At 52.9% G+C, this 14,530-nt stretch overlaps 1 protein-coding gene across 1 annotated transcript in view; it reads right to left on the bottom strand.

The window, feature by feature from the left end:
- Nucleotides 1–14,530, bottom strand: part of AACS (acetoacetyl-CoA synthetase) — an 80,576-nt gene that overhangs the window by 45,992 nt on the left and 20,054 nt on the right. Inside the window, exons 4-5 of the mRNA XM_031650921.1 lie at nucleotides 11,177–11,290; nucleotides 5,965–6,062 (exon numbers count right to left, since the gene is read on the bottom strand). Of these exons, the coding sequence (XP_031506781.1) occupies nucleotides 5,965–6,062; nucleotides 11,177–11,290 (212 nt within the window). The remainder of the gene's footprint in view (nucleotides 1–5,964; nucleotides 6,063–11,176; nucleotides 11,291–14,530) is intronic.

Raw genomic sequence — 14,530 nt, 5'->3', positions numbered from 1 at the left:
GAATGTGACATTATTACAGAGACGCCCTTGGAGCCACCCCAATGTACTTTTTTTGGTTTTGTTTTGTTTTGTTTTGTTTTTTTGAGACAGAGTCTCGCTCTGTGCCCCAGGCTGGAGTGCAGTAGCGCAATCTCGGCTCACTGCAAGCTCCACCTCCCGGGTTCACGCCATTCTCCTGCCTCAGCCTCCTGAGTAGCTGGGACTACAGGCGCCTGCCACCGCGCCCGGCTAATTTTTTGTATTTTTAATAGAGACGGGGTTTCACCGTGGTCTCGATCTCCTGACCTTGTGATCTGCCCGCCTCGGCCTCCCAAAGTGCTGGGTTTACAGGCGTGAGCCACTGCGCCCAGCCTGTTTTGTTTTGTTTTTAAGTGAAACATTGGCCAACTTCAGCGTCAGTTTAAAAAAAGTTCATAGGACATGCAATTAACAGGGACTTGGCCCCTGGCCTCAGGACATCAGGCCTTCGGTCATCATCCACCTCCTCCCTCCTTCATTTCAAGGGTACCCCCAGTACCCCATCCTCGGTGACACTCTTGGTGGACAAAGGCTATTTCCTACTTCTTCTTCTTCTACTCTAAACTGCTACACAGAGGTGGTGCAGAAAGCCCCAAAATGGTGCCCACCAGCAGCCCAGCAGCACCCGGGCGAGTCTGCAGGCAGGTGGCACCCCGGTCCCACCAGCATTTACTCCACAGGCCACAGGGCTGGCCCTCCTTGGGCCTGATGCTAACATACACCCTGCCCACACCAGAAAGCAAGTGATCATGTCCAGAAATGGCCCTTCCTGACACTCAGCCCTCCTGGACTGAGAATGCTACCCCTTCCTCCTCCCCAGCCACCTCTGATGGGCAGGAGACCAGGACAGAAGCATCTGGGAGAGAAGCCTCCACCCCCTAGACCAGCACCTGGGCACTGGCACTGGAACAAGGCATCCAAACAGAAGCTCACCCCCAGCCAGGTGAGCCCCTCTTCCCCATTCTCAGTACCCAGATGCATCCCCCGAGAGCAAGTGCCTGCCCTTCCTGGAAAGATACCACACCCTCTTACCTAAGTGCATGCACAGCGATTTCTCAGACTTTCATGTCCTGCTGGGACTTGGGTGTCCCTCTGTTTACTTCTGAGGCTAGCTCTATGCAAATATCAAGGTAACACATGCAACCTACTCTAAGTCCATGGTCCTTACTCCTCCCTTTCCTGGCCACATGGCCCTGGACAAGGCATCCCTGCACCTGGCTCCCTCCAGCCCGTCACCCCTTATGCAAAGTGAGTCCCAACACCCCTGACACCCAAGCTCCCTCACCCACAGGCACGGGGCCTGTCCAGACCTTTGCTGTAGCGAGCACACAATCCACGAATGGCATGTCTACACTGGTGCCCTCTCTGTGCCCAAGATTCTAAGATAGACTGAGAATCCTTGGTTTCATGGGGAATAAATGATTGCCAGTAAAACATATTGAGCATTTACTGAATGCTTACTATGTGCCAGGCCCCAGTTTGAGCTCATTAGAGGCACTCACTGCCCTTCACAGCCTTAGGAGAGGGGCAATAAGGCCGGGCGCGGTGGCTCACGCCTGTAATCCCAGCACTTGGGGAGGACGGGCAGGTGGATCACGAGGTCAGGAGATCTAGACCATCCTAGCTAACACAGTGAAACCCCGTCTCTACTAAAAATACAAAAAATTAGCCGGGCCTGGTGGCGGGCGCCTGTAGTCCCAGCTGCTCCGGAAGCTGAGGCAGGAGAATGGCGTGGATCCGGGAGGCAGAGCTTGCAGTGAGCCGAGATCGCGCCACTGCACTCCAGCCCGGGCGAAAGAGCAAGACTCCGTCTCAAAAAAAAAAAAAAAAGAATAAGCAGGTCCCACAGGGTAGGCGGGAGGGAGAAGAGGCTGTTCTGAAGAGAGGACACAGAGATCAACACCCAGGAGCAGGTGGAGTGGGGCCCAGAGGAAGACCAGCCAGGAAGCCCGAGGCCAGGAAAGAAACAGAGGGAGCCAGCCTGGGAGAGCCCCGGAGGGCAGCAGAAAATTTCCACAAGGAAGCTGGGATCTCAGAGAACTAGCCCAGTACAGGGCAACCAGGATCTCAGGGTGAAAGGACTGAGCCTGCCAGTGATCTGGGGCTCAAATGCCACAGGACCCCAGGCACAGTGACAGTGATCAGGGCTACAAAGACAAGTGTTTCCGAATCAGAGGTCTGGCCCCCAGCCCCGTGAAATGACTCAGGAATCACAGCCTCCCTGAGGCTGTGTCCTCTGACACAGCTGAAGTTTTCCTGGCTGGACCAGCAGGGGTCAAGATCTTGAGCATCCAAAACCAGCTGTCGGCCTGTCCTGGCCCAGGAGAGCTGCTGGAGGATGGCTTTCATGTTGCAACAAAATAAACACACCTATGAACATGTGTCTGACCCGAATACGGTGCTTAGCAACCAATCAAGCATTGAAACCAACAGCCGGTATTGAATCACGCTGACAGCCACCCAGAGCGAGCGAGAATGGCTGTCCTATTTACACACACACACACACACACACACACACACGGCCACCTGATGGCACTTCAGGAGGACAAGGCCTGCAGGCTACAGGCTGGGCTCTCTGGTGTGCGGGGATCAGAGGGTGGCCTTCCCTGACATCTCTGAAAATGGCAAAGGCTCAAAGGTAAACAGTGAAACAAAAAACCCAAAGCCATCAGAAGACTCAGGACCTAGAGATCTTGCTAGGGCGGGAAAGGTTGGGAATGCTGAGAACAGAGCACTTCTCCAACCTGGCGATGCCCTCTGAGCCCAAAAGCATTAGTAAGGCAAACTGAGATGCCCAGGCAGCCAGCAGAGAGCGGGCAGAGGGAGGTGGGCAGTGGTGGGAGAGAGCCCGGAATGGGTGGAAATAAAGCACAGGGAGTGACGGAGGCCAGAAATGCGTTCCCCCAATGTCATCGAGGAAAGATGATGCCCCAGCACTCCCTGGACAGCCCACTGCGGTCTGTGGCTCTGCAGCAGACCACAGCCAGCCGAGGAGCTCTCAGCGGACAGGCGCATGAACCCACGAGTCCAACGGTGCGACTCCAGCAACAGAGACCAGAAGTCAACGCAGGATTTGTAGGAGAGTGGCAATTTCCCTTTACAATATTCTCTGAGATTCAAAGAAACATAATTTCAAAGCAAGAGAAAACATGATTCCAAAGGGAAGACATTCACGTTTCATTGTAGTTTTCGAAGAGCGCCCCTTACTGAAAATGGGGCACCGTCTGAAGTTTAACATGGTGATGCTGGAAATTAAAAATGGGACCTCCTTTTTAAGTAAACCGATGCAGGGAACTGTCCACGAGCCCAGAACCCACCAGCCTCGGCTCAGTTCCAGCCCCACCTCGTCAGCAACTCCAGGAATTCGTTCCTGTTAGTTTTAGCCCCTGAACAAGGATAGTAAACAGAGAGTGAGCCGAGGCTTTGGCACGATCGACCTGTGCCAGGTCCTTACTCAGCTCCGACAGCGGGTGTCCAGGTGTCTGTGGGACCAAGCGCTGTGCCACATGGCATCCACACAGGGCCTCCCACGCTGGGTGCATGCGGCCAGGAGTGCTGCCCAATAATGCCTGCCACGAAGTCGCCAAATGCCGCAGACTCCCTGCCAACCGGCTGGATCTCGGTTCGAGTGCAAGTAACGCGAGTCACACACACCCCCATCTCCGGAAGGGTGGAGTCTATACCTTGGACACTAGCAAAATGAGGGACAGAGAGAAGCATCTCAGCAGGAGGGCGGGTGGCCCTGTTTTCTAACCTGAGACATAGCCACGACGCCTGGGACTATTCTCTTCCCAGAAGCTGCGGGAGCCATGGGGCGGGCAGAGCCATGCTGCCATCTAGTGCGCCCAGCAGCTCGGCCAGCACTTCCCACTCCAGAGGCGGCTCGGGGAGGCTGTGATTCCAGAAAACCCTGGACCAACCCCAGCCAGGAAGCAGTGTCCCAGAGACCACGTTTGCTACAGAGCCATGCATCTCTCCTGGGTCCTGCCAGGATGGGCAGATCCTGCTGGACTGGAGTCTGCAGGGAGTGACATGCACAGGACAATGACCCAGCAAGGCTGGATGAGGCCATGAGACAGGCTGGGGTCCAGCCCTGCCACTGCAGCCATGCAGAGTCAGAGGCTCTCCCTCCCTCCGCGCCCTGGCCTCAGACACACCACCAAAGGCACCATTCCAGGAGCTCTGATATCACCTCTCCAGGCAGAGGGGGCTACACTCCAGCCCTGGGAGGCCATGATCACTCCCCTGCCACATACGGCTCTCCTAGCCTCTTACAACCCATTTACAAAACGTCAGTCATAATTGAACTAAAAACACACCCATCTCCCAACTAGCTAACAGTAGCTAACACTTACTGGGCTGGCCTGGAGGGTCACACCCTGTCCCCAGCTCCACACAAACGTGGCCCCTACCATCTGCACGGGCTCCCCGCACTTGCATTAACATTGCTGCCGTTCGCCCTCTGGGGACACCAGGGCGCTTGCCCAAGGACACTGATCAAGGAAGCTGCGTGGAGCAGAGGCAGCCAGCCTGCCCGGCCTTGAGCACACCCGGCCATCTGTCATCTCGCCCTGGGGCCCTTCCCTCTGCCCTGGACAGCCTGGCTCAAGGTCGGCTGAGGGGTCTGAGTGTCCAGGAACCCCACCGCTCCAGACCCTCCCACAAGGACACCACTGGCCCCAGCAGCCCAGGCAGCCCCCACAGAGGGCCCTGGGGACAAGAAAGGCCACAGGTTGAGTTTCTGTCTCAGGTCAGTCCCTGCTGACCTGGGGATGGCCTGGGAAAGAACACAGAAAGTTCCAAAAGGCAGGGCACGCCATCCAGCCAAAGTCTGGATCTACAAGGTGGCCACGCCCTCCCTGAACCCAGCAGGGCTCCATTCTCAGCCCGGCTGGTGCTGCAGCCTGACGCATGGCCGGCCAGTCTCACTCCTCCAGGCCTGTGTCTGATCTCTCCTTCCACGGTGGGGAGAAAGGAGACTCCTCCTCCAAAATCTTACCGAAAAAGCAAGCCTGTAAGTGGACATGATTTCTAAGCTCACACCCAAAAGCCTCCCCTGTGGACAAGCACAGACACCAACTCCACGCACTGGGCTCTAAAGGGCCAGCAGCCACACTTGCGGCTGGTGCTGCTGACTGATGCACAGCACAGGGCCTGGCCCAGAACAGGGGCAGCTGGCACCAGGAGGAGCGATCAGGGACCCGGACGCTGCATGTCCTGTAACGGGGTCTCATGGCTCCTGAAGGTCCCTGACGTCCAAGGCTCTGCAGCCAGGAGAGGGCCCTGGCTGGGGAGTGGGGGCCCCAGGAAGACCCACTCTGTGGCTACTTCATTTGCCCCGTGGAGGGATTTAGAGGCCGGGGGGCCACAGGGGATCAGCACATGCTTCCGGCCCTGCCTGGGCCACTCTGGGCAGCTGGACACACGCTGGGGCGGTTTGGGGACAGAGAGGCCGCTCTCCCAGAGTGCACACCCACACAGCACGAGCACAGGTCCAGAGGAATGGGCTGGAAACAGCAGAAACCAACACAAGGAGGTCCCGGGGAACTTCTGCAAGTAAGACTTTGAGAACAAAAATCTTAAAAACTGTCCTCAGAGGACACAGACTTAGCAAACCTCACGTGGTCACTAAGTCCCAGGTGAGGAAGACAGGGCTAGACCTCACTAGACCTTAACAACACCGGCTGCTGCATACGCCACCTGCCCAGGTCTTCCATGAGCACGGCGGGGGGCGGGGGCCAGGGCAGGGCACGTCAGGACTGCTTGAAAGGAAGACCGAGACACAAGTCTTTCTGGCTTCTTTCCCCACAGAGGCCGCTGCAACGCCTCCTCCTCCTGCCAGGCTCACGCTGCTATCTGGCTCCCCTGGGAATTCAGCCCCTACAGCCGCTACCCAGGAAGCTCACAGGGCAAGGGGTGCCCCCTCTGCCACAGACCCTGACTCACATTCACACCGAAGTCTGGGGACGTGGAGCTCCAGATGGCGCCAATGCTTGCGGCAGCCAGCATCGCCTCAACAGCGTGCTCACTGTTGGGTAAATAACCTGTGGAGAAAACACAGGAAGAAGCCTTGGGTTCAGGGTATGGGAGGCAGCAGACATCCAAAAGGTTCCTCTGAGAGCCAGGGTCAGAGTGGACAGGGGGCTGGCCTTGAACTGCCTGAGGATCCTGACCACCATCCCCCACCCAGCTAAATCGCCTGCTGCCAGCCTGTCCACTCCCCACTATCCCCCTGCAATCCATTCTCCATGCTCTGATGACAGTGACCCTGCGGCCTCTCCTCCCTCTGCTCCCCCTCTCTCCCTGGGATCTGGTCACAGCAGCCTTCTTCCGACTCCTCAGTTGTCCTAATCGCCTCCTGCCTCAGGGCCTTTGCACAGCTGTCTGATCTGCTGAACACCAGCAGTCTCCACTCAGTGTGCGCTCACCCTGCAGCTCTTCACTCAAATGAAACTTCCTCAGACCAGCCTTCTCCAAGGCCGTCTTGCCCTCAACCTGGTGAACTCAGGTCCCCCAACTAGTAAACTTCGAAGCACACTGTATTTCTCCTTCACCAAACTTAGCATAACTGCAAATGAATAATCACCTGTGTAACTGGCTGTTTAGTATCTGGTTCTCACATGAGGGCTGGGACTTTGCGTGTCTTGTTCTTTGCTTTACCAAATGCCTTTTACCATGCCCTGCACATCAAGGGTCCTCAGATATTTGCTGGCTGGCAGATGGATGGATGGATAGATGAATGGATGGATGGAAAGAAGAAAGGATGGATGGATGGATGGATGATGGATGATGAATGGAGGATGGATGGATGAATGAATGGACGGATGACAGATGGAGAACAGATAAATGGATGGACAGATGGATGATGGGTGAATGGGTAGGTAGAGAGAAGAATGTATAGACGGATAGATGGATGGATAGATGGATAGTTGGATGGATGATGTATGAGGGATGATGAATGGAAGATGAGATGGATGAATGGGTAGATAATGGGTGGAGGATAGATGAGTGGATGGAGAGATGGATGGATGATGGGTGAATGGGTAGGTAGAGAGAAGAATGTATGGACAGTTGGATGGATGGACGGATGGATAGTTGGATGGATGGATAAGTGATGGATGATAAATGGAAGATGGATGGATGAATGGGTAGATAATGGGTGGAGAGATGAAGAACACAAGCAAGAGCCATATTCAAGCCCATAGAGGGCAGAGGTCCTCAGGCCCTCCACCTCCTAGCTGGTCGGCTTTCATGACAACAGAGGCAGGGAATCCTCATGGCCACAGAAACGATGATCAATTAACCAGATCACCCTACACAATCCAGAGGAAAGGACCTGTATAGTCAGGCAGAAGGCAGTCGCGAGACAAAGGGCCATGGCCAAGGCCTCATCAGAGCGAAGTGCAGCTGCCCAGGTGCGCCCCCAGGGGTCCCTGGTCGGCTGGCTCCCTTTGTCCCCCCTTCTCCCCTCTACAGTGGGTATTTCTGTTTGTCCAGATTCACACAAACAGAAATATCCACTGGTATCCCCTGCTGGGCCATAAGCATCCAGGGGGCAGGGGTCACACCACCATGGGGTTCCACGCACATCCGGCAGATGGATGGCGTTTACTGAGTTTGCCACAAAGATGAGACTTGGCTGTGAGTGTAAACTGAAGCATCTCAACACTGTCACCCCCAGGGGCAGGGCAGGACTCGGTGCCCAGGGGAGGCTGCTTAACCAGCTGACTCCGTGTGACTGACAAGTGAGGAGGAGCTGGCCCTTCTCCCATGGCACATCAGACACCAACCCTGGGGACCACTTCACAGACAAAGGAAAACGGAGCTACGCACAGCTTTAACTCCATCTTTCCAAGACTCTAAAGCATCCAACCCCATTTAATCCGCAGAATCATTTTCTAGTGTTTTCTGGGAAACTCAAAGTCCCAAATCCTAGTAACTGTGATCAGGTCAAACTGGTATCCAACTGAGACCCATGAAACGGCTGGGGCACAAGGGATTAGCTCAACTCTGAAGAGTCCAGGGCGTCGGGGCCAGGTGTCTCCTCAAAGAAAGCACAGCCCAGAGGAACCCTGACTGTCCCCAATATAACCTGTTCTGTCTCTCCTTCACTCAGAAATGTTTGCTTCAAAAGATTTTTTTTTTTTTTTTTTGAGACGGAGTCTTGCTCTGTTGCCCAGGCTGGAGTGCAGTGGCCAGATCTCAGCTCACTGCAAGCTCCGCCTCCCAGGTTTACGCCATTCTCCTGCCTCAGCCTCCCGAGTAGCTGGGACTACAGGCGCCCGCCACCTCGCCTGGCTAGTTTTTTTGTATTTTTTTTAGTAGAGACGGGGTTTCACCGTGTTAGGCAGGATGGTCTCGATCTCCTGACCTCGTGATCCGCCCGTCTCGGCCTCCCAAAGTGCTGGGATTACAGGCTTGAGCCACCGCGCCCGGCCCAAAAGAAGATTTTTTAAAATGAGAACTGGAAGGAAAAAAAAAAAAAAACTGGAGTTAGAACATTTTGCATTCCTTTGCAAGACCTTAAAAGTGTACAGATGGCCGGGCGCGGTGGCTCAAGCCTGTAATCCCAGCACTTTGGGAGGCCGAGACGGGCGGATCACGAGGTCAGGAGATCGAGACCATCCTGGCTAACACGGTGAAACCCCGTCTCTACTAAAAAATACAAAAAACTAGCCGGGCGAAGTGGCGGGCGCCTGTGGTCCCAGCTACTCGGGAGGCTGAGGCAGGAGAATGGCGTAAACCCGGGAGGCGGAGCTTGCAGTGAGCTGAGATCCGGCCACTGCACTCCAGCCTGGGCGACAGAGCCAGACTCAGTCTCAAAAAAAAAAAAAAAAAAAGATGTACAGATTAAATCAGACCAAGAAGAACCCAAAAAGTGAGGTTTCAGCCTCAAAAATGCCTGCTCTGTGACTAGACACAGCGGCTCACACCTGTAATCCCAACACTTTAGGAGGCCAAGGCAGGAGGATCTCTTGAGCCCAGAAGTTTGAGACCAGCCTGGACAACATAGTCAGACCCTGTCTCTACGACAAATACAAAAATTAGCCAGGCACGGTGGCATGTGCCTGTAGTCCCAGCTACGCAGGAGGCTGAGGTAGGAGGATCCCTTGAGCCCAGGAGTTCAAGGCTGCAGTGAACCATGATCATGCCACTGCAGTCCAGCCTGGGCAACAGAGTGAGACCCTGTCTCAAAAAGAACAAAAAAAACAAGCCTGCTCTGATGATCAGCCCAATACCCATAGTCATTCATTCAATAAACACTTCTTAGATGCTGCTGGGTGCCAGGCACTCTCTATGAAGTAAGATACAGCAGTAGAGAGAAAACAGAGCCCCTGCCCTCTAGTACCGAGGACACATGCGCACAAATACACCAAGATCCCTGCAGTTTCAGGTGAGCCATGAGGACTACGATGAAAGCAGGTGCGGGAAGAGTGGGATGCATTTTTCGAAGGCTAACCAGGAACGGCCTCTGAGGAGGTAACGTGTGAGCGGCAACCCCGACGAACCAGGGTGAACCCTGAGGATAGGCCAAAGGAGAACAGGCCGCCGAGGGCTGAGACAGGAGGCAGCCGGCATGCCCATCACTGGATTCCTTTCTAGTCAGCTACCAAAGGCTAAGCACTAACTCCATGCCCAGCCCTGTTACTCAAGGGGGAGGCGGGGCAGGGTAGTGGGGCCTGGCGCACAGGATTCTTGGTCCAGCCGCTTACTGCACTTATAGACGACAAGGCTGCCCAGCTCCTCCTGCCTCTTTGCAAACAAGCTGAACAGCAATCTGCAGTAAGTTCCCTCGGGAGAGGCACCCCCATGCCAAACACCAAGGCTCCAAAGCCCAAGCCCCTCCCCAGCGGCTTTTCCTGCCACCCAACTCCTGTGGTCCTTGTCCCATGATACGGAGGGGAAAGGGAGGGAGGTCGGGAGCCCCGACCACCAGGGCTGCACTGGAAGATAAATCTCCTTTGTCTACACCTGCTCATCCCCATGTACACACCTACCTGCATCTCAATTAACTAACAAGTTGCTTGGGGTAAAGAACGGGTCCATGCACAGGCCTTTACATTTTTTCCAGAAGTCAAGGTGAAAGGAAAATTGTGAGAAAAATACCTAAGTAGGGCTGGGCGTGGTGGCTCACGCCTGTAATCGCAGCACTCTGGGAGGCCAGCAGGCGGATCACAAGGTCAGGAGATCGAGACCATCCTAGCTAACACAGTGAAATCCCATCTCTACTAAAAATACCAAAAAAAAAAAAAAATTAGCCGGGCATGGTGGCGGGCGCCTGTAATCCCAGCTACTCGGGAGGCTGAGGCAGGAGAATGGCATGAACCCAGGAGGCGGAGGTTGCAGTGAGCCAAGATCACGCCACTGCACTCCAGCCTGGGCGACAGAGCGAGACTCCATCTCAGAAAAAAAAAAAAAAAAGAAAAGAAAAATACCTAAGTAGTTCTTAGTGGGAAATCCTCAGTTGCTATCCCAGGGAAAAAAGGAGGGCCCCGGCCCAGAGCAGGAGGACAAGCCACACCTCAAGGTCTACAGATTCCAGCCCCTGCTCCTTCTAGAACAATCCCCAAATGGGGCCTGCTTTTCCGTCCTACTTCCCCTGCTTTATGGCTCAAGGCAGGAAGGGCAGTCAGAACGGACCAGCACCTCAGGAAACTCTAGGCAGAGCAGAAGAAGGTGGACGAGGCCTTTGGGATCAGACCTGGGCACCTGCCCCACCTCCTGCCCTCCATGTTCCACCCCACAGAGCTCGTGTAGACGCCTCCTGCTCACTGCCTCCAGGCCTTTCACAGGCCATTTCTGCTGCCCAGACTGCCCTTTCCTGCCCTGCCCCACTGCAGGGCTAACTCCTAAATGCACCTTCATTCCTCCAGCAAACCCATATTGAACGCACTCCCTTGATGTTCCTGGAATTGTTTCAGGCTCTGGGACAAAGCAGGGAACAAAGCAAAGCAAATTCCTGACTTCGCAGAGCAGCATATTCTTTCAGCAATTTTCCTTCATCTCTTTTTTTGCCTTGCATTTAGAGTCCAAGTCCCATCAGGTTCCATGTAATAGGACATGACTCCACCTCACTCAAAAGTTGTCTTGACCTTCACACCACCCATTCTAGCTTGGTCTCCTCCCTCAAACCATCACCAGCACCCAAAATACTTACCAACGACCCGATCTCCTTTCTTCACACCCATTTTCCTCATTGCTGCTGCAAACAAAGCCACTTCTTGCCTCAGCTCTTCAAAAGTCACCTTCACAATTTCCTCTTTGCCTTCCCCTGGGAAGAGAAAAAGAGTAAACTGTATACAGACCACTGCAAAAAGAAAAGTTGCAAGCCAGACACTGAATGAAAAATCCCACCTGTTTCAATGCAGGTTATTAATCCACACCCAGGGAAAACAGACGCAGGGAACACAAGCAAGATACAGGTCAACTTAACTTCATGCAGAAGAAAGGCTGTGTGAGAGCCAGCCGAGTAAATACACTAACACCATGCGCTGCACAAAGATTCTCTATTGGGCTGGGTGCAGGGGCTCATGCCTATGATCCCAGCACTTTGGGAGGCTGAGGTGGGAGGATTGCCTGAGCCGGGGAGTTCAAGACCAGCCCTGACAACAGAGTGAGAACTCCATCTCTACCGAAAATGTAAAAATGAGCCAGGCATGGTGGCACGCGTCTGTAGTCCCAGCTACTCAGGAGGCTGAAGTGAAGGATCACGTGAGCCATGATCACACCACTGACCTCCAGCCTGGGCGACAGTGCAAGAACCTGTCTCTAAATAAATAAGTAAATAAGATTTTCTATTGGGAATGCTTTTATTAACTGAAGAATCTTTTGATTATAATTGTAGGGGTTTTTTTTTTAATAATTACAGATTCACACGAAGTTTCAAAGAAAGTACAGAGAGGTCCCATGAACCCTCACCCAGCTTCCCCAGTGGTTATATCCTCCACAGTTAGAGTACAACAGCAAAGACAGGAAACAGAAATGGATGCAACATGCGTGTGGTTCCACGAAACAGACGTGGATACAATGTGTATGTGTGTGGTTCCACAAAACAGACGTGGATGCAACGTGCATGTATGTGGTTCCACAAAATAGACATGGATGTAACATGCATGTGTGTGGTTCCACGAAACAGACGTGGATACAATGTGTATGTGTGTGGTTCCACAAAATAGACGTGGATGCAACATGCATGTATGTGGTTCCACAAAATAGACGTGGATGTAACGTGCATGCGTGTGGTTCCACGAAACAGACGTGGATACAATGTGTATGCATGTGGTTCCACGAAACAGACGTGGATGCAACGTGCATGTATGTGGTTCCACAAAATAGACATGGATGTAACGTGCATGCGTGTGGTTCCATGAAACAGACGTGCATACAATGTGTATGTGTGTGGTTCCACAAAACAGACGTGGATACAATGTGCATATGTGTGGTTCCACAAAACAGATGTGGATACAATGTGTATGTGTGTGGTTCCACGAAACAGACGTGGATACAATGTGCATGTGTGTGGTTCCACAAAACAGACGTGGATACAATGTGTATGTGTGTGGTTCCACAAAACAGATGTGGATGCAACGTGCATGTGTGTGGTTCCACAAAATAGACGTGGATGTAACGTGCATGTGTGTGGTTCCAGGAAACAGACATGGATGTAACATGCATGTGTGTGGTTTCACAAAACACATGTGGATGCAATGTGCATGTGTGTTTCCAGGAAACAGACGTGGATGCAATATACATGTGCGTGGTTCCACAAAATAGATGTGGATGCAGCGTACACGTGCGTGGTTCCACGAAATAGATGTGGATGCAATGTGCATGTGTGTGGTTTCACGAAATAGATGTGGATGCAATGTGCATGTGTGTGGTTTCACAAAACAGATGTGGATGCAGTGCGCATGTGTGTGGTTGCAGGAAATAGACATGGATGCAAAATGCATGTGCGAGGTTCTTTGTCACCTTACAGAATTTCCTGCAACCACCACAATTGAGACATAGGACATTTCCACCACCCCAAGCCCTTCCCTCCTGTTGCCCCTGTATAGTCATCCCTGACCCCTACACCACCCTCACCCCGGGCAATCACTTACATATTCTCTAGCTCTATAATTCTACCATTTCAAGAATGTTATATAGGCTGACAGAAGGGGCTCATGTCTATCATCCCTGCTCTCTGAAAGGTTAAGGCAGGAAGATCACGTGAGGTTAGGAGTTCAAGACCAGCCTGGGTAAGACAGACTCTACAAAAAATGTTAAAACTAAGGCTAGGCAGGGTGGCGAATGCCTGTAATGCCAGCACTTTGGGAAGCCAAGGTGGGCAGGTTGCTTGAGTTCAGGAGTTCGAGACCAGCCTGGGCAACATAGTAAAACCTCGTCTCTACAAAAAATTTTTTAAAATATTAGCCGACCATGGTGGTGCGCACCTGTAGTCCTAGCTACTCGGGGTACTGAAGTGGGAGGACCACCTGAGCTCAGGAGGTTGAGGCTGCCATGAGCTGAGATCATACCACTGCACTCCAGCCTGGGTGACAGAGTAAGACCCTGTCTTGGAAAAAACAAAAAAATTAAAACTAGCCAGGCGTGGTGGTGTACACCTGTAGCCCTAGCTACTTGGGAGGTTGAGATGGGAGGATCACTTGAGCCCAGAAGTTTTAAGGCTGCAGTGATCTATGTTCATACCACTGCACTCCAGCCTGAGCAACAGAGTGAGACCCTATCAAAAAGAAAGAAAGGAAAGGAAGGAAGGAAAGGAGGAAAGGAAGGGAGAGAGAAATGTTACATGAAATACAGAAAGTGGGCCGGGCGCGGTGGCTCACGCCTGTAATCCCAGCACTCTGGAAGGCCAAGGTGGGTGGATCACAAGGTCAGGAGATCGAGACCATCCTGGCTAACACAGTGAAACCCCGTCTCTACTAAAAAATACAAAAAATTAGCCGGGCTTGGTGGTGGGCACCTGTAGTCCCAGGTAACCGGGAGGCTGAGGCAGGAGAATGGCGTGAACCCGGGAGGCGGAGCTTGCAGTGAGCCGAGATGGCGCCACTGCACTCCAGCCTGGGCAACAGAGCGAGACTCCATCTCAAAAAAAAAAAAAAAAGAAATACAGAAAGTTATCCGTTTTTTTTGTTTTTTGTTTTTTGTTTTTTTGAGACGGAGTCTCGCTCTGTTGCCCAGGCTGGCATGCAATGGTGTGATCTCGGCTCACTGCAACCTCTGCCTCCCAGGTTCAAGTAATTCTCCTGCCTCAGCTTCCCAGGTAGCTGGGATTACAGGCACCTGCACCTAATTTTTGTATTTTTAATAGAGATGGGCTTTCACCATGTTGGTCAGGCTTATCTTAAACTCCTGACCTCAGATGATCCACCCACCTGAACTCCCAATGTGCTGGGATTATAGGTGTGAGCCACCACACCCAGCCACAAGGTGACCTTCTAAGACTGGCATTTTTCATTTGGTGCAATGTCACTAAAATTCACTTAAGTTATTGCATGCATCAATAATT

Source organism: Papio anubis, chromosome 9, assembly GCF_008728515.1.
Source record: "Papio anubis isolate 15944 chromosome 9, Panubis1.0, whole genome shotgun sequence".
Lineage (NCBI taxonomy): Eukaryota > Metazoa > Chordata > Mammalia > Primates > Cercopithecidae > Papio > Papio anubis.
Note: the sequence above shows the minus strand (reverse complement) of the source record. Positions and strands in the feature narration are given on the sequence as shown.